The following is an 18,694-nucleotide window of genomic DNA, read 5'->3' as shown; positions in this document are numbered from 1 at the left end:
ATAGACATTGACACTGTTGTTATATCATTCGATTGGCTTGGAGGAAGAGATCGAGAGAGAGGAGATGTTGACGATGTAGGTTAGATTAATGTTTACGAAAGTGGTTATTGACCGTGTTTGGTCAGTATCATTGATCGAGAATGATGATTTGGGTTTTCACAATTTAGATGGGGTAATAATGGAATACCGCGACAGCCGAGAGCGTGTCTCGTCAGTGAAGCCAGTGCTAGGCTGGTGGACCTAGTGAGGATGCGAATGGAGCGATACCAATGCAACAATACGGCTACGGGATGCACGTATGTATGACAAGTGAGAAGAATAGGAATGCCGGAATGGCGATGTTTGATCATGAGGTCAGTACTGTAGTTTGGTAAGTAGAGTAGGTAGTTTAGCTATCGCTTGGCACGTGAACGATAAGATGGTACGAGGGATTAAGTAATGAGGAAGAAGTGAGACTCACCATATGGTCTCTCCTCCAGTATCTAGAGTACACCACATGACATTATTCAGTAATTTAAGTTAGTGGTACGAGTGAGAAGAGCATGTTTCAATACCAAAAGTGAGGTTTACGACAGCGGTGCCTGAGCATTCCAACGAGGAATGCTCTCTCTGTTTCCTCAGCATATCTGTCTTTGTACAGACTTACATCTGTCATATCTTACCTTACCTTGTCACCTCTCTCAGTGACCGAGTGGATCAGTCCGTCAGTAGTAGTGGTTCATGGTGCACACAGTCCAGCTCAAAAGGTCTCAACAGACTATAGTATGACAACGACCATCTATCAGCTGATCATTCCCTATACATCAAAACAGACAATGTGATTCAATCCCCTGGTTTGTCCTCTTTACCCGCACATCAACGCCCCCTGAGGTATTCTGCCCACCTACTCTCTTACTCTTTATTTCACATGAAATAACGCCCATTAACCGATTCGCCGAGACATTCCATCCTATACACAGTGCCTGCTCAACTTTAAATCTCACTCTTGTCTCTTGATGGAGTTGAATTCATTAGTACACGGTAAGTCACTCATCTCTCATGCCTCTTCTGTATAATGGATCATATCAATTGCTGATGACAGTCCCTACATCTCATAATCCTTCCAATACAAAGTCGGAAAGTGTTCTTACTGTTTCGCCTTATACAAAACAACAAGTTGTCTCTCATCATTACACTGACTCACAATCATCATCATCATCGCAAAAACAACATTCAAAGTCAAATGTATGGCAAATCAAAGAGGGAAGAGAAGATATTGTGAAACAAGATCAAAACCTTCAAACTTGTCATTTCTCAAGATATACACATACACATATACATAATTCTCTATCATATCATTCCACACCACGAATGACTTTATCTATCCCTGGAAATTTATACGAAATCGAACAAAATATGACAGAAGATATCTGTGGAAAACCTGGTCCTTCCCGTCCATCATTTATCGATCCTTTTTCATCTCACAAAGCTCCCCATCCGTCTAGTAGACCTATGTCCCATATGGAGAAGAAAAAGAAAGAGTCAGGCTCAATAGGGAATGTTGATGAGTTGAGAGAGATGGACAAAATTAGTGATAGGGATAAAACACATTTGGGTTCATTCATGGATCATGATGAGTTAAGAGGAATGTATCAAATAGAAAATGGAGGGAACCAAAAGGAGTCAAAGAGAGATTCACCTAAGGTGAGTGAGAATGCCCATTTCCTCTATATCATATATTGGAGTTTTGTGGACTTTGTTAATCGTGATTGAAGGGAAGAAGAGTTATCACGGTCTAAAAAACCTGTCCGAGTTTTGGAATTGTACTTGTAGAGTGAGGAATACGACAGTTTCAAAGAGATGATCAAGATCATGATCACATTAGAGAAATCGGAATGATTCTAACTTATAGACTTCTATATTCACAAGACCACTATCCTCTTTCAGACTCTCGAAAACTTCCACATCCCCCAAGTGAGTTACTAAGATCCTTTCCTCGCAAAACCGAGTCGACTCCAAAAGATATACCATCCATCAACACTTCCATCTTCTTTTCTATTCCTCGACAAGTCACCTGCTCATTCCTCCACCAGCCATTGACGTCTTCATGTTCGTGATATCGAGAAAATAAGTGAGACAAAAGATATAGGAAACGAACGCTTCTCCTTCTATCATCAAGAAATATGGGACAGAATGGAACATGAAAGTGGGAAAAATATTTGATAGCTGAGATCAGAACACGAGGAAACGAAAAGTCACAAATTCCAAAACAGGATTTACTCCCTGAACCTAAATCATTAGGTTGTCTCGCTCGACCTGTCAAGATTAATAGCGACCAAAGTCGATGTAGTTGGTTCTGTAAGTGTATCCCTTTTTTTCCCCTTTCCCTTCCTCGTTCTCCTTCTTCTGTTTCTTCACTTCCACCTAAGTCATCTTCTCGCTCTTCATTCATCCGCCCTCGCCTCAAGTACTCTGACTATGAAGCACAGAAACTATGATCTCATTTCAGGGACTTTATTGACCAACAGGTGAATTGTGCGTCGGAATGGTAATGTGTCAATGCTTTTCTTGTATGGTACATGAACCTATCTATTAACTTCTCGATTGTTTATATTGTATTCATACTTGTCTTTGTGCATCTATCTTTGTCGTCTATCATACTCCCGCTGCAACTGTCCGCAATAGCATAACGATGTATTTCTGAAGATTGAGTTTCTCTGATTGAAGACAAGAAGGCATCACATATGAAGATGAAAATGACAAGGAACGTGGACCCGTAAAGGCTTATGCATGTTCACAAAAGAATCTATCCTAATGACCCGTTTCCTTGGGTGGGTTATAGTAAAGTTTTCGGTTTTTGACAACGGACCATTTGAACCGTTTGACATAGATTGAAATTGCAAACATTGTCGAGAGGATGATGACAGCCTATGATTCAGCTGAGATCGTGAAGAAACGATAGGGCAGCTGAGCGTTCCGAAGAACAGAGAACAAGGAGATGGCGAGAAAAGAGCAAGTTTCTCACCTGCAAACCCATCTTCTTTCTCTCGTCATGTTCTGGCTCAGCTGCCCATGAGAGGAAAGTTACCACATCTTTTGCCATTTGTGACGAAGTAGCGGGAGTACCATCATCGTATTCTACCAATCCATCATACAATACTCTAGCCATGGCAATGCCGCCACCTGGGAAATACCTGAATGTCAGGTGTTGACCTTTACCTTTCTTTTACAAGCGATATCTCAGAGATGAGTGGTGGTGGAAATGGGGGTACCAGGGAGAGTGACACATGTTGCAAGAATATGAAAACACTCACGGGTTGTAGTTCATCCCTTCCGCAACGTTGACACCAGCAGGAGGATCAACATAACCAGTCAACAAAGAATACACATAGTCGGCACCACCATGACGAGCTTTGATGATCAATGACAAGTCGGGAGGAAGACCACTGTACCGGTCAGGTCAATGTCTGACAGAGAGAAAGAAACTTGACTGACCCTCCATTACCAGCTCTAGCGGCCTCTTCATTAGGATAAGGAGGTGGCATATAATCTGCAAGTTTTCCTCTGTATAATCAGCACAAGAGTCATGAATATGTGTATATTATTGATTGAAAGACTGACGGTCTTTGAAACATTTCTCCCTCGTCATTAGGTCCATCGGTATATTCCACTTCTTCAGCCATAGCTTTTACCTCATCAACGGTATGAGACACTCCGACCAAGTTCCTCCAAGCGATTCGATCGAGAGAATGACAAGCGGCACAGACTTCACGATACACTGATGATTAGCTCTCAGTACGACTGGTAAAGCTATATGATTGATGAGGAGATGAATAGTGGAGATTGTTAAGAGCTCACCTTGATATCCTCGCCTGATAGCACTATGATTGAACGTTTCGAATGGACCTTTATGTTCGAATGGATAACTGGCAGGGTGTAAACCATCTTCTGCAGCGGTGTTGGCGGAAGCTTCGGGTAAAAAAGGAATTCCGTATAGATGTGTATACCACGCCATGGTACCTACTGAGACTAAAGAAGCGGATAATAGAGCGGTACGGGATGTCAAAGGGGATGAAGGGGAGGGTAGAGTTGAGGCGAACCGGGTCTGAATATATGAGCAATCTTTCCTCGGTTTTAGATCTCGATCTGAAGGGACGATAGGGGTAGCAATGACAGCCCCCGGATGAATGATTGTGGTGGAGTCGGAGCGGGACTCACTTTGCCAATATGATTGAGAGAAGGGGTTCTAGCCGTAGCCCTGGCTAGTAGCCGAGGGAAGGCTTGTGTGAACATGGTGTGTAGGGTAGGGGGTGAACAAGAGGGTTGTTATAGATGCGAGGATGAGATCTTTGAATCGCCCAATTGGCTGTCTCCAATAATACCAACGGCCACAACGGGTTCATTCGGAGGATAAACGCCGCGGGAATAGATATCTGTGGCACTTCTGGACAACAACCACTGCTCTCGCTCTCACTTTCTCCAGCATCTAGCACCTCGCATCTTGCAACACAATCTCAACCTTTTACATACTTTGTCTCTCCCCCCCCCCCGCCCTTAGCGATTGTACCTTGACACCTTTACATGCCCCGTAGAGAGGCTATTTCAGCCATGTCCAACATGTATGCACTGCATCAACCTCTTCTTCCTTCCTCCTCTGTCCATTTCTCCCTCTTCCTACCCAATTTCACCCCTTCCACCATCTACCCCCTTCCCTCCCCTCATACTCCTTATGAAACCCCTCCTATCAAAGTACTCGGAAATGTTGTCGTTGCTGGTGGTCAGGATCTACGAGTGTTTGAGATCCGAGAACAACAGGTACCCATCCCTGAGTCTCCTCGAGAGGATGGTGTAGATCAAACAAAAGTGGAAAAGATGGACGAGGATATGGCAGATGATATCGGTGATAATTTCTTTGATACTGGTTTCAGAGATGTGAGCATGCATTGTGTGTTTTTTTAATCTTGGTAGTGCTGATAGATATAGAGAGCTCCTGTCAATTACGAAACAACCAGAAGGTTGCATCTCTTATGCCAACATACGTTACATGGTTGGATCACCGGTCTGGCCCCTCTAAGAACTATTGAAAGTAGTGTGGATGGATTGGACAGATTATTAGTATCTTTCAAAGATGCAAAGGTAAGTCATCACAGCTTACTTCTCACTGGTCTTGAAGCTGCTAATCAAATTAGATGGCCTTGCTCGAATGGTCCAGAGGAGATATCGCAACAGTCTCACTTCATACTTACGAAAGATGTCAACAAATGGTTACTGGGGATTTACAATTCTATACACCTTTGTTACGAAGTGATCCTCTCTCTCGACTAGCCGTTTTGACTCTCCCTGAAGATTCACTCGCCATCTTACCTGTTTTACAAGAACAATCAGATTTAGATCCCTTGGAAAATTTCACAAAGTCAGCTTTCCTTGTTCCTACATGATCAAGCTGATAATTCAGGGATGCTCCATATTCCCCTTCTTTCGTTCTATCCTTGGCAGATGTCGCTCCCACAATCAAAAATTTACAAGATTTACTCTTCTTACCTGGGTTTCATTCGCCCACCTTAGCTGTCCTCTACTCGCCTTATCATACTTGGGCAGGTCGATATCATTCTCAACGCGATACATTCTGTCTTGAAGTTCGAACTTTCGATATAACAGCCGGTGGTTCTTATCCACTTCTCACTTCCGTTTCAGGTTTACCATCAGATAGTTTATATATCGTCGCTTGTCCTGCAGAATTAGGAGGTGTCGTTTTAGTCACTACAACAGGTTTATTACATATAGATCAATCAGGTCGAACTGTCGCTACTTCTGTGAACGCTTGGTGGAGTCATATCACCACATTACCTTGTGATAAAAGTAGTGAAAGTAGAAAGATCAGTTTAGAAGGGAGTAAAAGTGTTTTTGTCACTGAAAGAGATATGTTGTTGGTTCTTCAAAATGGTGATGTACATCAAGTCAGGTTCGAGATGAATGGGAGAGCTATAGGAGCTATCAAAGTGGATGAACAGAGTAGTAATGTCCCTGCTCCGTCAAGTATGGTAACAACTGGTAATCAGGCGATATTTGTGGGTTGTGCGGAAGGAGATTCTTTATTGGCCAATGTGGATATAAAAAGAGCAGTAGCCATCGAAGATCGGAAACCTGCCATTGAAGCCGAAGCGGAGGTGGATTGGGATGAAGGTGATTCTTGTCTTGATTGGTATATTCGATGGAGCTGATTCGTTAGATTTGTATGGTGATATAGACGTACCTCTCACAAATGGTGCTACGAATGGCGCAAAGTATCAAGCTATCACTGGTCCGGCCAATATAGTTCTTTCACCTGCTGACGTTTTGACCGGAGTTGGGAAAATTGTCGATATGGAATTTGGAATAGCTTCGACTGATGAAGGAACAAGAACATATCCACAATTAGTCACTATAGGAGGAGGTAGTAAACGTTCGACCTTTAACGCCTTCAGAGTAAGTCTTTCTGTTATCTCTTCCCTCAACATCCCTCTCTTATCTTTCCTGTATTCCCTTTCCATACTCCCCTCGCCCTTTCACGCTCATCACACTTTTACCTTTCGACAAAGTAGTTGGTCATGTTTTGACCCAAACGACTCTCCTCCTACTTTGACAGACAAAGTTCACGCAATGTATCCAGTTCTTGACAAGATGACCATATAATCTCTTCCCAGACATTGACATTCAGCGCGGAATACCCATCTCCAAAAGAAGACGATTCAACGAACTCTTCAATACTGAATCAGTTTGGTTCTTACCCATCCAACGTCCTTCAGGTCAACATCTCAAATCTATCCCGGAAGATAGACGAACCACTATGCTCTTTAGTTCAGAAGCTACTCAAACTCGTATATTCTCATTATCCGCCAAACCTAATCCAGAGCAGATCGGTAGAATATCAGGAAAAAGTTTGACAGTAGGACCTTTTTTTCAACGTTCGAATGTTTTGGTCGTCACTCAAACAGAAGTTTTATTGCTTGATAGTGATGGTAAAACTCAACAAAGTATTGGGAATGAAGGTGAAGAGATCGTATCTGCTAGTATTTCAGATCCATATGTTGTCATAAGGAGGGTGAATGGGAGTGGGTCAATGTTTGTTGGAGATACTGTTGCTAGACAATTATCTGAGGTTAAGATTCCCTCTGATAGCGTAAGTGACCCTCTCCCCCGCTATTACCCTGCCCACTTCCGCTACATCTTGTACTGTGAACTCGATAGACTCTAATATTCGTCTCTTGACTGCACCCAAAGTCTTTTTCTTTGCTTTCTCTCCTTGTCTCCTCACCCGTCGCTCAACATTTGGCATACGTCAAGGGTTATTTCTTCCTATTCACACAGACCGCTGTGTGGACCCCCTGACACCTCATCAGACATAAAACACCTACTTGTAGAAGAGTGACACCGGAGAAGATCACTGACACGCAGCTACAACCTCCCTATCAAGCCATCGAAGTGTTCAGTGATACCACAGGAATCTATCGCATGTTCGAAGCATCCGATTTAGACAACTTGAAAGATCATACCGCACGATCTATCGCCATTCGTCAAGGTCATCAAAACCGTATGCAACTCACACAAGATCAAATCAAGAGGTTACAAGAGGAAAAACCCGCTATATCGGCTGATGCTCCGAGTACCGAGATGGCCATGAATGCCGCGAGGGGGACACAGTGGTTGGCTTTGCTTTCTGCCGCAGGGAGATTTGAGGTGGGTCAAATGTCTACTCAATTTTCTTTCCAACTCATTCTTCATATCCTCTTCTCGTGTACAGAGGAGCAAGGGAGAAACATAATTTGGTCTGATCAATATCATTTTTTCCTAGCTCAAGGTGGGTGTGACGTGCACAGCTGACGAACAGATAAGATCGTTACCTGACCTCACTCTTGTTTTACAGTCAGATGGTCTAGGTACGGCCGCAGCTACATTTACGGATGAAACCGCCGATGCGGATCTGTCCTATGAAGAGAATATAGACAAAGTCAAGCAGCTCTTATTTTGTCCTATCGGTCGAGGTTCTCCACGTCCTCATATGTTGGTACGTCAAACCTCCCCCACTCCCACTCCTCTACCCCTCTCCTGGCCCTTCTTTGTCGTCACCATATCTGATGTGCCCAATCTTTCCTGATCTCGGCCCAGCATGACCACTTTTGTTCGTTTTCCCGAGCTGAACTCACTCCACATATCGATCTTGTCTTGCACTATCGAACGCACAAGTAGCTATAACTACTTGGATTTAAATGTGAGAGCCGCACTGATACCTAGGCATATCACCAATCCGGCCGATTAAACATATACGAAGCTCAACCTCGATTTACCCGTGACGCTTCCCAAACTCCCTCCAGACGATCATTAGCGGTCCGATTTCGTAAAGTCCACACCTCCCTTATCTCACCATCTTCCTCGACCTCCATATCAAGCACCATCATTCCATACGACAACCTCGAAGGACAAAGCGGTGCCTTCATCACGGGCGAAAAACCTTACTGGATCATGAGTTCTGAGAAACACCCTTTGAGGTTGTATGGATTGAAACAAGGTGCTATGGCTTTTGGACCGACAACACATCTTGGAAGTATGGGAGAATATTTCATGAAGATTGATGATGTGAGTTTCTTTTCTTTTCTTCTGTGCATGATGTTGAACGGGGAAAAAGGGTTGTTTTATATGTTATTTCCCACAAAGTCTCAATACCGATTTAACGATGCCTTGTGATAGATATGAGATGCAGAGGACATATACCAATGTGGTTTTTGATCCTCCTTCTGGACATTATCTCGGTGCGACGGCTATTTCAGTACCTTTTCAAGCGTATGATGAAGAGGGAGAGATACAACTTGGACCGGAAGGTATGTTCTTTTCCCTTCATTTCTTCTTTCACCCCTTACATCGCTCATCCTCAAACTTTCATCTTTCGATATGAAGCACTGATCATGTCATGGTATGAGGCAGTACTTATGTGTTAGGCGAAAACCTGGTTCCTCCTCTGAACGAACGTTCATCTCTCGAACTTTTCTCTAGAGGTTCTGACCCTTGGCGGGTTATAGACGGGTAAGTTTCCTACGTTTGCCTGACACACTCTTATTCTGTGAACTCGAGATTCAATTGAAGTTGCGGAAAGGCGATCGATGGTTGCGGGGCTTATGTATAGGTACGACTTTGATCAAAATGAAAATGTGCTCTCTATGCAGAGTGTATTGCTCGAGTCTTCCAGTGTTCCGGGAGGATACAGAGATTTCGTCGCTGTAGGGACTGGATTCGACTTTGGTGAAGATAGAGCTACTAGGGGTAACGTGAGTGTAAATTTTCTTCCCCGCCCTCTTTCCTCTCCTTCGCTCGTCTCAACCAGTGGCAATCTTATCGTGCTCTCGACTTCGAGTTATAACCTCAAGCCGCGATCACAGTCTCCTTCACGTCAGGCTCCCTTCGCTTCTTGGTGGCCAAAAAGTACGACTTTGTCACTGATCACCAGGTATACATATTCGAAGTAGTCGAAGTAGTCCCCGAACCTGGTCAGAAAAGCGCTTGGGCACTCAAACTTCGATGTAAAGATCCATGTAGAAACCCAGTCAGTGCGTTGGGGAATATCAATGGTTATCTACTCCATTCCAATGGACCCAAGGTAAGTCTGACTACCTCCTTATCACTTTCCCCTTAACCTCTTCGACTCCTTGCATCTCTCACAAAAACTCTAACGGCACTGGATCGGCCCCTCAAGAAAGCCTCCCGGGTCCTATGGCTAGTATCAGGGTCAGAATGTGATAGGATGAAGCTAATGCAAATAGATGTATGTCAAAGGTCTTGATTTTGATGAACGTCTAATGGGTTTGGCTTTTGTGGATGTAATGATATATTTGACAAGTATCAAAGTGTTTAAAAATTTCATCTTGATCAGTGATATGGTAAAAAGTATTTGGTTCTTGTCTTTTCAGGTGAGTCGAATTTTCTTTTTTCTTTTTTCCTCTCTATCCCTATTCGCTAGCAACATGCAGATCGGGAAAACATCTCCTTCCCATTCCACCGAGTCCCGGAATCCTGTCAAAATGATAGTATTTCCATATCGAGTCTTTTCTGTCACATCGTCACGATCTCTCCCCATCTTCGCCGTTCTGCAGCATTGAATGAACCAGCCGTCTGTGTCGAGGAAAAAAGAAGCTCTGTGAATAATTTAGAGGAGAAAGAACGATGCTGAGAATTATAGGAAGACCCTTACAAATTCACCGTAATCAGTAAAGATCTCATGCCGATTTCAGTGACCTCTGCGGACTTTTTGGTACATGATGGACATGTTACATTCCTCACTTACGATCGTTCGGGTGATATAAGGATGGTAGATTTTGATCCTGCTAGTGAGTCATCAATATCCACTGTATCTACCTTGCGATTCTTTCCTCCATCTTCGTTTACCTTTTGGTTGAGTTACTTTTAGTACATACCTGCTGGACATCATGAATCGGAGTCAAAGACGATCCGTCGGAGCTGCTTTCCCTACGTGCATCCTGCTCATTCGAACCTCACTCCAAGGAAGATGGCTCAATGGATTATGATGTGTCACACCCAAATGGATGGCTTGCTAACGTATAGATCCAGAATCGATCAATGGTGAACGGTTGATTGTTCGGACAGAATATCATGGTGGTTCACCGGTGACTGTATCCACTATGATTGCCCGGAGAAGAGGAGTAGAGGAAGAATTCGCTCCGCAAACGCAAATCATATGTGGTGGGTTTTTTTTCATTTATATTTTCCTCATCTCTCACTCTCATCCTGTTCTGAGACTCCCTCTTTTGTAAACCTCATCGCCTTGTCTTGATGACTCACAACCTCCCTCCTTACTTGTCTCGTCTCTGACCGAGTTATCAAACACACAGGACAGTGTCCCCTTGTGTACCTGGCGTCAAGCAGTAGTAAAGCATCACACCACTTCTCCACGACGAAGATGATGACACTCTGGAATCACATTCAACATACGTAGAATCAGAGAACCCACACTAACTTCCCAGCTCACGCAGACGGTTCAATCTCAACATTCGTATCAACCAAACCTGCTCGTTTCAGAAGACTTCATTTCGTTTCCGATCAACTCATTCGTAATGCTCAACATGTAGCAGGACTCAATCCTCGAGCATTCCGAACGGTCCGTAATGACCTAGTTGCCAAACCTCTTTCGAGAGGTATATTGGATGGAGAATTATTAGGAAGATTCGCTATACAACCTATTGATAGACAAAGGGAAATGTTAAAACAGATAGGTACGGATGGTGGGACTGTCGCTTCTGATTTACAAGCTTTAGGAGGGTTTTGGTGAGATTTTTCAGTGGAAGTAGTGTACATCTTCGTTAGGTTTCATTTGCATAGGTGGTATTTGAAAAGGAAATGCAGTGATTGTACAATACACACTGACACTGGTAACTCATATGACATACCGGCTGCCTCCAAGGTCTTTGATCGATGTAAGGTCAACGGTCATGCAGTACAGATGGAGGGGTGATCAAAAGCGTCGTTGGTTTGTAGCATTGGGGAGAATGGTCAATCTTCCAGACGCTTATTTGAGGAATGTGAGATCTTCACTGATTAATGCAAGCTTGTCCTGCAGGCTCACCAAAGTGATTTGTAAGGTTGACCATCTGGAATCTCATCAACGACTCAAAACACCTGACAAAAGCTTTACTTGTACTTTAATATTTCGACCTCATCTCTTACCTCTCTTCTCCCCGGCAAGTCTCTTATTCTCAGTAGCCCTTTCCACACCAATCAAATCGATATCCCTCCATTCATTCCCCGCTCGACCATCTTTGACCATACCCACAAACTCTTTCAAACGTTTGAATCGTTCCACCAACTCTGGCATCTCTTCGTCAGACTCACTTTGATCATAGAGAATGATCTTACCGGTGTACGTTCCAGACCTGAGGTATTTGGTACCACCCAAAAGTAACAGAATTCTTCTTTCCCTTCACCTTCATCTGATGGAGGAAGAGGTAATCGAAGTCTACGAGATTGAGTCCAGTGGACAGTCGTCGATTGTTCTTCATGCTTTGCCGTATGATATCGTTCGGAATGATCAGATATGGGTGTCAAAGGTGGGGATCTGAGTCTAATGCTATTTCCAAGATTTGTCTCCTCTCTGATCTCTGTTTTCACATTTAATTCGATTGGATCTTCACAACTGATATTCGACGACCATGTCGGTTCGGATTTGATCTGTTTTTTTGGAGTTGAAGGTTGAGAGGTCGATACAGCAGTCTTGCTCACTACACTCTCATACACATCCCAAATCTTCTTACCGACGAAACAAACGACTTTCGGACGATTTAGAATGATTTTCTGGGAAAATTGAAAAACGTTCAGACGCATTTCCAAAGTAGATAATTCTGATTGCTTCTTTGTCAGTTTGAGCAAGGAGGTTTTATTGCTCACCTCAGAAGTGGGTCGATCTACTAAATTCGTCTATTTGTCAATATTGATATTCAACTGATCAGAAGAGTTTGGAGATACAGGGAAAATGTGTTGATGATACGTACTAGTCCATAGTTGTATAGATCAGGAAGAAGATGATCTTCCATAGGACTCAATTGACGATCTGTCAAACCTGATAAGTGTATTGCTCGCTGAACATCAGTAATACAATTGGGATATTACAGTCGTTTCACTTAAGGATGAAGAGCAAGTTAGATTACACAGAGAAGTAGGCTATACTTACCCAGAATTTGTTGGTGGGATGAGCGAAATGATGGCCCTCCGTAGAAGACCGTTTCCCTAGAGATAAGTTTATGTATGTGAATCCCGTGCGACTCACCAGGACTGTCTATCAGCATATGTCAACCAGGAGGAAGTCGAGGACTTACTTGATACCGCAAAAAACGACTGTATGTCATCCCAAGAGACCTTTTTTTCGGATATAGAGAGACTCACTATCAAGATCTGGTTGAAGGATATCGCCCACTCGTTTCAGATGTGCGTAAACTTCAGGACTTGCGAATGGTCGAGGCTTTTTAGACTTTTTAGAGCTGTCTGGAGTTTGAGGTTCGTCCGGTGAAGTCGTGGAGAAAGAAGAGTCAAGACGAAGACGCTTTTGAGGGGTCGATATCGGGGTAGATGGACTGGGGTGATATTTAGAACGAAGTGATCGAGTAGGGGTGGAAGGGGAGGCCTTGATATGGGATTTGAGGGAAGTGGAGGAAGGGGAATAAACGTATTTCTGTAAAGTCGCGGCGAAGTTTTGAGCGCTGAGGTCCTCTGTTTTGATATTGTCTGGCATGTCGGGCTGCAAGGATATAGTCGCTACACCTGAGAGGAATGGGATAAGTCTGTAGGTGGCTGGAGTTTATGGCACCTCATCGATTTTATAGGGGAGCGGAGTGGAGGCACGATTTGGTGAAAAATCCTGCGGAGCCCCGCACATGACGTGTTATTCTACCAGAAACTTTGTTATCAAAACAAGAGCCCGTGCTTCCTCCCCTGTTCAACTTTTTTTTCGCAAACCCCCATTCCCATCGTCTGTTCCCCTTCTCTCTCTGTCTCACCCTATCTTATTCCTATCTACTCCTCTCTCCAGACCACAAACTTACCAGGATGGACGTGAGTCACAACCACCACGCTCTTTGTCGAGTTCGCCGCTGACTTTCAGGCTCAGTTCATGCAGAATTTGCACCAGCTCCTCGAGGCCTCTCTTGTCACAGATACAAACGTCGTCAAGCGGGTGAGTTTATCGTATCAACTTGTCATTTCCCATGGCTGACCATTTAAAGGCAACAGCTCAGCTCAATACCCAGTTCTACAAGAAAGCTCATTGCATCCCTGCCCTCTACGAAATTTCCGCCACTAGTCAGAACCAGGGCGTAAGTTGTTTCTCAAAGACGACCTCTTTGGTCTTGACGCTTCACAGGTCAGACAACTAGCCGCTGTCGAACTGAGAAAACGTATATCCGCCGGCGACGGCAAGTTATGGAAGAAGATAAATCCCACTCTGCGCAACCAGATAAAAGAGAGCTTGCTGGCGCGTCTCACTCAAGAACCCACGTGAGTAACGCGATATTCATATTTTTACCCCTCGCTGAAGTGAAACAGGTCCATCGTCCGACATGCTTTGGCAAGAGCAGTATCTGCCATTGCAGATCTCGAACTCACCGTCAAGCCCGTGCAATGGCCCGGGCTTTTACCCAGTCTTTACCAAGCTGCTCAATCCCCAGATCGCATGCACCGTGAAACCGCCATCTATGTCCTTTTCTCCCTCCTTGACACTATCGTCGACTCTTTCGAACCTCACCTCAAAGACTTGTTTAGTCTATTTGCGAAGACCCTTCTTGATCCCGAATCCAACGAGGTACGCATCACAACCCTCCGTTCACTTGCCAAATTGGCAGAATACCTGAGCTCGGATGACACACATGACATCAAAGCTTTCCAGGATCTTATACCCGCCATGATCAGTGTACTTCAACAGGCCATCAGAGAGAATGATGATGAAGGTGTGAAACATGGATACGACGTCTTTGAGACGCTATTGATCCTCGATACCCCTCTGGTCGCTAGGCACGTGCCTGAACTTGTCCAGTTCTTCTTGCAGGTGGGGTCAGACAAGAGTGTCGATGGCGAGATCCGATGCGGTGCGCTCAACACCTTGTCTTGGATTATTAGATAGTGAGTGATCTCGTGTGAGAATAAAGTTACCGGCTGAGATCATCTAGCAAGAAAAGCAAGGTCCAAGCGCTTCAGCTGGGCAAACCAATCATTGAGGGTTTGCTACCTATAGGCTGCGAGGAAGAGCCAGAAGATGCAGACGAAGATTCTCCCTCACGAGTGAGTATCTTGGAAAGACGCTACGAATTTGGCTGACGTCAATTTCAGCTCGCCTTCCGGAACCTTGACGTTCTTGCACAGGCGTTGCCTCCAGGACAAGTCTTCCCCGTCCTCTCCCAACAGCTGGAGCTTTACATGTCCTCCAGCGATCCGAGCATGCGCAAATCGGCCCTGATGGCATTTGGTGTTTCTGTCGAAGGCTGCAGCGAGTTTATCCGCCCACATGTGGACCAACTATGGCCATTGATCGAGGGTGGATTACAAGACCCCGAGATCATCGTCAGAAAAGCTGCTTGTATCGCCCTCGGCTGTTTATGTGAATGGCTATCTGAGGAATGTGCCACTCGACATGCCATTATCGTTCCCGTGAGTCCATCCCACTATCTCGATCCCTTTGTCGCTGACTCGGCAGATCCTATTCAACCTCATCGTCGACCCGTCAACTCAGAAAAACGCTTGCACTTGTCTCGACTCGTACTTGGAAATCCTCGGAGACGACATTGTTCATTACTTGACTTTGCTCATGGAACGTCTCCTCGTCTTACTGGAGAACGGAAACATCCCCGTGAAGATTACAGTCACCGGAGCTATCGGTTCAGCTGCTCATGCGGCAAAGGACAAATTCCGGCCATACTTTGACCAAACCATCCAACGCCTTGTCCCGTTCATTGCCTTGCAAGCAGAGAACGATCAGAGTGACCTGCGTGGAGTCGCCACCGACACTATTGGCACCATTGCCGACGCTGTGGGCTCTGACATGTTCCGCCCGTACTTCCAAAGCATGATGAAAGCGGCTTTTGAAGCGTTGACGATGGACAACAATCGTCTTCGAGAGAGCAGTTTCATATTCTTCAGCGTCATGGCCAAAGTGTTTGAAGGAGAGTTTGCCCCATACCTTCCTCAATGTGTGCCTGCTCTCATTGCGAGCTGTCAGCAGGGAGAGGCCGTGGACGAGGTCATTGACGATGGTACGTTTTCCTGTTTTCAATTCAGTCCTCGCTGACATCGGCCAGGCTCTGGGAACGCCGCCAATCCTCAGGCTGTTGCAGAGGCATTCAGTACTGGCGCTGGATCTTCTAAAGGGTCAAAAACCAGTGTGAACATCGCCGCTGAGGACGGAGACGACGATGACACCGACCTTGAGGATTTAGACAACATGTTCAGTAACGTCAACTCCGCCGTGGCGATAGAGAAGGAAGTTGCGGCAGACACGATCGGCGAGTTATTCGCCGCTACCAAAGAGGCGTTCATCCCCTATGTGCGTGAGACCATGCAAGTCCTCCTCGAACTCCTGGAGCATTACTATGAAGGAATTCGAAAAGCTTCCATCGGATCGCTCTTTGCGTTCATCAAGACGACATACGAACTCTCTCATCCTGACGAGTGGATCCCGGGAGGAGTTGTAGTGAGTGGACTCTTGCGATGTTGGTATCATGTTGACATCTCGTAGAAGGTGTCTTTTCATCATGACGTGAAACAGATTGTGGACGCCATATTGCCTCCCATCTTCGAGATTTGGAAGACTGAAGACGACCAGTGAGTGCATGTCTCATCACAACGTATAAATCCCCAGATTGTAATTCTCCGTATGATGACAAACTTACTCAGCTCACTTCGACGCCACGGCGAATGAGACTTTGATTAACAATCCAATTCTGATCTTACATCAAATCCCGCGATGACTTTCTCCAGGAGTGTTTGCCCATGCTGATGCTCAGATCCGTCGTCATCCTTCTCTGCTCTGAGCTAGCGGACACTATGAGCACTTGCGGACCTGCCCTCGTCGAAGGCCGTATGTTCTCCTCTCCCCTTTTGATCACTGCTGACCTGCAAGATCTCGATGAAGTGGCGACCTTTGCTATTGAGATCCTCGAGAAAAAGTCTTTATGTCAACAAGATCCTGATCAGGATGACCCGGACGCGGTCGATGCCGATTCTTCAGAATACGAGGCTGCCCTGGCCTCTAATGCGGCCGATATATTCGGGGCGATGGCTTTGGTTCTAGGGCCTGACTTTTCTCAAGCGTTCGGTTCCGTCTTACCTCTAATCGCGAAGTATGCTGTGAGTCCCCAAATTGAGATCGCAGAGAAAGTCTGATCGGATCAGGAGCCTCAACGGACGAGTACCGAGCGGTCTATGGCTGTCGGTTGTTTCGGTGAGATAATCGTCAACCTGAAGGAAGGTGTCACGCAATTTACTCAGGTGAGCTGACACATCTCTTTCTGCACAATCCTCCCACTCACCTCGCAAAGCACGTTCGGTTCGGTTAGTTTCATGCAGTGGTCTGAGCAGAATGTCAGTTCTGACTTGCAGCCTCTCCTCGAAATCATCTCCCGAGCATTGCACGACGAAGATCCCGACGTCCGTTCCAACGCCGCCTTCGCTGCCGGTGTCTTGATCGAGAACTCGTCGACTGACTTGTCTTCTCAATACCTACCACTCCTTCAAACTCTTCAACCATTCTTCACACCTCCCGAACACTCCACACCCAGTGTCTACAATGCGAAAGACAACGCATGTGGTGCTGTAGCACGTATGATTACGAAAAACTCTTCCGCCCTCCCATTAGATCAAGTGATGCCCGTCATGGTATCCGTCTTACCTCTGGTGTCTGATACTCAGGAAAACCGAGCGGTCTACGCTGCCATCTTTCACGTATTCAGAAATCAACCTCAACTGCTCATGCCTCACATTGATCATTTGTTACAAGCGTTTGCATATGTGTTGTTGGATCCTAGTCACGAGGACGATACGACGGATGAGACAAAGGCCGAGTTACGAGCTTTGGTGGAACATCTAAAAACGCAGGTACCGGAGAAAGTGGCAGCGGCTGGGTTCCGATGAAAAGGTGATTGATAACGATTTAGAATAATCTGATGGATGAGATGGTGCGGGATCATTGTGGGATGTAGGGTCGATATTCCTGAATGAGATGACTGCTTTTTGACGATGCAACGATGTGTATGCAGAGTGCGAGTGTTGCATGGTTGTAAGTACTTTGCTACTCCGATGTGATACCAGTGTACCTTAGTGAAAGAGAACGTTGTTCGCCACACTCGATCGGTGTTAACTTGGACCGACCTCTAGACCTCTGCCTCGTCACCGTCACCCTCTCTTGCTTCATCCATAGTCCTTTATATTTCGCTCTTCCCACACACTGTGACATCCTCCCATATCAATCTACCTCTACCTCGTATCTCTCTCCCACAACAAGCACAGAACCTTCTTCATACCTCACCTTCCCTCCTCACAACCCTTTCGACCAACAACCAACCTCATTACTCCATCTCACAAACTGGGCCAAAACTCACCTAGTCTCATCCAACTTTCCATCTCATCATTCCTCAGCTCTTAGCATAGCCTACTCCTCTCAACCCCAACCTTATCCCTATCCTACTCTGACCTTCCCCACATTCCATTCCAACCGAACTCATCACTCTTCATCCTATCCCGCCCAACCTCGTCCACTTATCCCACATGTACGACCCTTACCGTCGAACTCAACATGGTCAATTCGGTATACCACAAACTCATCAAGAAAGACAAACACATGGATTGTTGAATAACCCTTCACATTTAAATCAAAATTATCAAACTGGTTCTTCTCAATTATCTCATTCTCAAATCCCTTCAATTCAAAATCAATCTCATCATGATCATCAAACACAACCACATCCAACACTTCAGAATCAAATTCAACATCCCACACATCAAACTCAACTTCTCGGACAGACCCAAGGACATTTAAATAATCAAACGCAACTAGGACAAAATGTGGGTCAAGGAATAGTACAAAATTTGAATCAAGGAATAGTACAAAACACTTCATCATCAATGATCAATCAAAATACAGGTTTAAACATGTCATTAGGAATGAATATGGGAATGTCAATGGGTTTAGTTCAAA

At 45.0% G+C, this 18,694-nt stretch overlaps 6 protein-coding genes across 6 annotated transcripts; 4 read left to right on the top strand and 2 right to left on the bottom strand.

Annotated features, from left to right (window-relative positions):
* Positions 1-88: 88 nt before the first annotated feature.
* On the top strand, positions 89-2,477 carry TREMEDRAFT_65866 (uncharacterized protein; the record flags this gene model as incomplete). The annotated part of the gene is made up of 7 exons (XM_007007975.1): positions 89-210; positions 245-353; positions 960-1,020; positions 1,082-1,683; positions 1,892-1,953; positions 2,216-2,337; positions 2,464-2,477. The coding sequence occupies 7 exons, from the start codon at positions 89-91 to the stop codon at positions 2,475-2,477; spliced, it is 1,092 nt and encodes a 363-aa protein (XP_007008037.1).
* Positions 2,478-2,749: 272 nt separating this feature from the next.
* On the bottom strand, positions 2,750-4,309 carry TREMEDRAFT_45881 (uncharacterized protein). The gene is made up of 7 exons (XM_007007958.1): positions 4,198-4,309; positions 3,838-4,084; positions 3,601-3,757; positions 3,475-3,543; positions 3,294-3,425; positions 3,005-3,173; positions 2,750-2,907 (listed from the first exon to the last, which is right to left on the bottom strand). The coding sequence occupies exons 1-7, from the start codon at positions 4,270-4,272 to the stop codon at positions 2,791-2,793; spliced, it is 966 nt and encodes a 321-aa protein (XP_007008020.1). The 5' UTR covers positions 4,273-4,309; the 3' UTR covers positions 2,750-2,790.
* A 287-nt stretch (positions 4,310-4,596) lies between these two features.
* Positions 4,597-11,293, top strand: TREMEDRAFT_70300 (uncharacterized protein; the record flags this gene model as incomplete). The annotated part of the gene is made up of 17 exons (XM_007008023.1): positions 4,597-4,911; positions 4,963-5,115; positions 5,169-5,392; positions 5,435-6,162; positions 6,209-6,444; positions 6,677-7,138; positions 7,414-7,695; positions 7,847-8,023; positions 8,251-8,592; positions 8,642-8,834; positions 8,952-9,036; positions 9,137-9,278; positions 9,458-9,607; positions 9,771-9,917; positions 10,187-10,334; positions 10,570-10,707; positions 10,989-11,293. 17 exons carry the CDS (start codon positions 4,597-4,599, stop codon positions 11,291-11,293), a joined length of 4,227 nt encoding a protein of 1,408 aa, XP_007008085.1.
* Positions 11,294-11,677: 384 nt separating this feature from the next.
* TREMEDRAFT_65863 (uncharacterized protein) lies at positions 11,678-13,246 on the bottom strand (the record flags this gene model as incomplete). The annotated part of the gene is made up of 8 exons (XM_007007974.1): positions 11,678-11,827; positions 11,854-12,366; positions 12,406-12,435; positions 12,510-12,596; positions 12,689-12,744; positions 12,785-12,789; positions 12,834-12,852; positions 12,901-13,246. 8 exons carry the CDS (start codon positions 13,244-13,246, stop codon positions 11,678-11,680), a joined length of 1,206 nt encoding a protein of 401 aa, XP_007008036.1.
* A 237-nt stretch (positions 13,247-13,483) lies between these two features.
* Positions 13,484-17,759, top strand: TREMEDRAFT_41072 (uncharacterized protein). Its single transcript, XM_007007949.1, has 14 exons — positions 13,484-13,566; positions 13,616-13,687; positions 13,737-13,826; positions 13,874-14,007; positions 14,056-14,628; positions 14,676-14,787; positions 14,836-15,153; positions 15,200-15,755; positions 15,801-16,192; positions 16,238-16,323; positions 16,506-16,579; positions 16,622-16,848; positions 16,894-16,989; positions 17,101-17,759. Exons 1-14 carry the CDS (start codon positions 13,561-13,563, stop codon positions 17,629-17,631), a joined length of 3,267 nt encoding a protein of 1,088 aa, XP_007008011.1. The 5' UTR covers positions 13,484-13,560; the 3' UTR covers positions 17,632-17,759.
* Positions 17,760-17,927: 168 nt separating this feature from the next.
* On the top strand, positions 17,928-18,675 carry TREMEDRAFT_57837 (uncharacterized protein; the record flags this gene model as incomplete). The annotated part of the gene is made up of 1 exon (XM_007007969.1): positions 17,928-18,675. A coding segment is annotated over exon 1 (361 nt), but the record flags the coding sequence as incomplete, so codon positions are not given.
* Between the last annotated feature and the right edge of the window lie 19 nt (positions 18,676-18,694).

This window comes from Tremella mesenterica, assembly GCF_000271645.1.
Source record: "Tremella mesenterica DSM 1558 unplaced genomic scaffold TREMEscaffold_17, whole genome shotgun sequence".
In the NCBI taxonomy this organism is placed as follows: domain Eukaryota; kingdom Fungi; phylum Basidiomycota; class Tremellomycetes; order Tremellales; family Tremellaceae; genus Tremella; species Tremella mesenterica.
Note: the sequence above shows the minus strand (reverse complement) of the source record. Positions and strands in the feature narration are given on the sequence as shown.

Coding starts and splice junctions, on each gene's coding strand:
- TREMEDRAFT_41072 (XM_007007949.1), top strand. Junction 13,688..13,736: donor ATACAAACGTCGTCAAGCGG/GTGAGTTTATCG, acceptor GACCATTTAAAG/GCAACAGCTCAGCTCAATAC. Junction 14,629..14,675: donor TTGTCTTGGATTATTAGATA/GTGAGTGATCTC, acceptor GAGATCATCTAG/CAAGAAAAGCAAGGTCCAAG.
- TREMEDRAFT_45881 (XM_007007958.1), bottom strand. CDS start 4,272: ATGTTCACACAAGCCTTCCCTCGGCTACTAGCCAGGGCTACGGCTAGA. Junction 3,758..3,837: donor TATCAGGCGAGGATATCAAG/GTGAGCTCTTAA, acceptor GCTAATCATCAG/TGTATCGTGAAGTCTGTGCC. Junction 3,174..3,293: donor GAAGGGATGAACTACAACCC/GTGAGTGTTTTC, acceptor CCTGACATTCAG/GTATTTCCCAGGTGGCGGCA.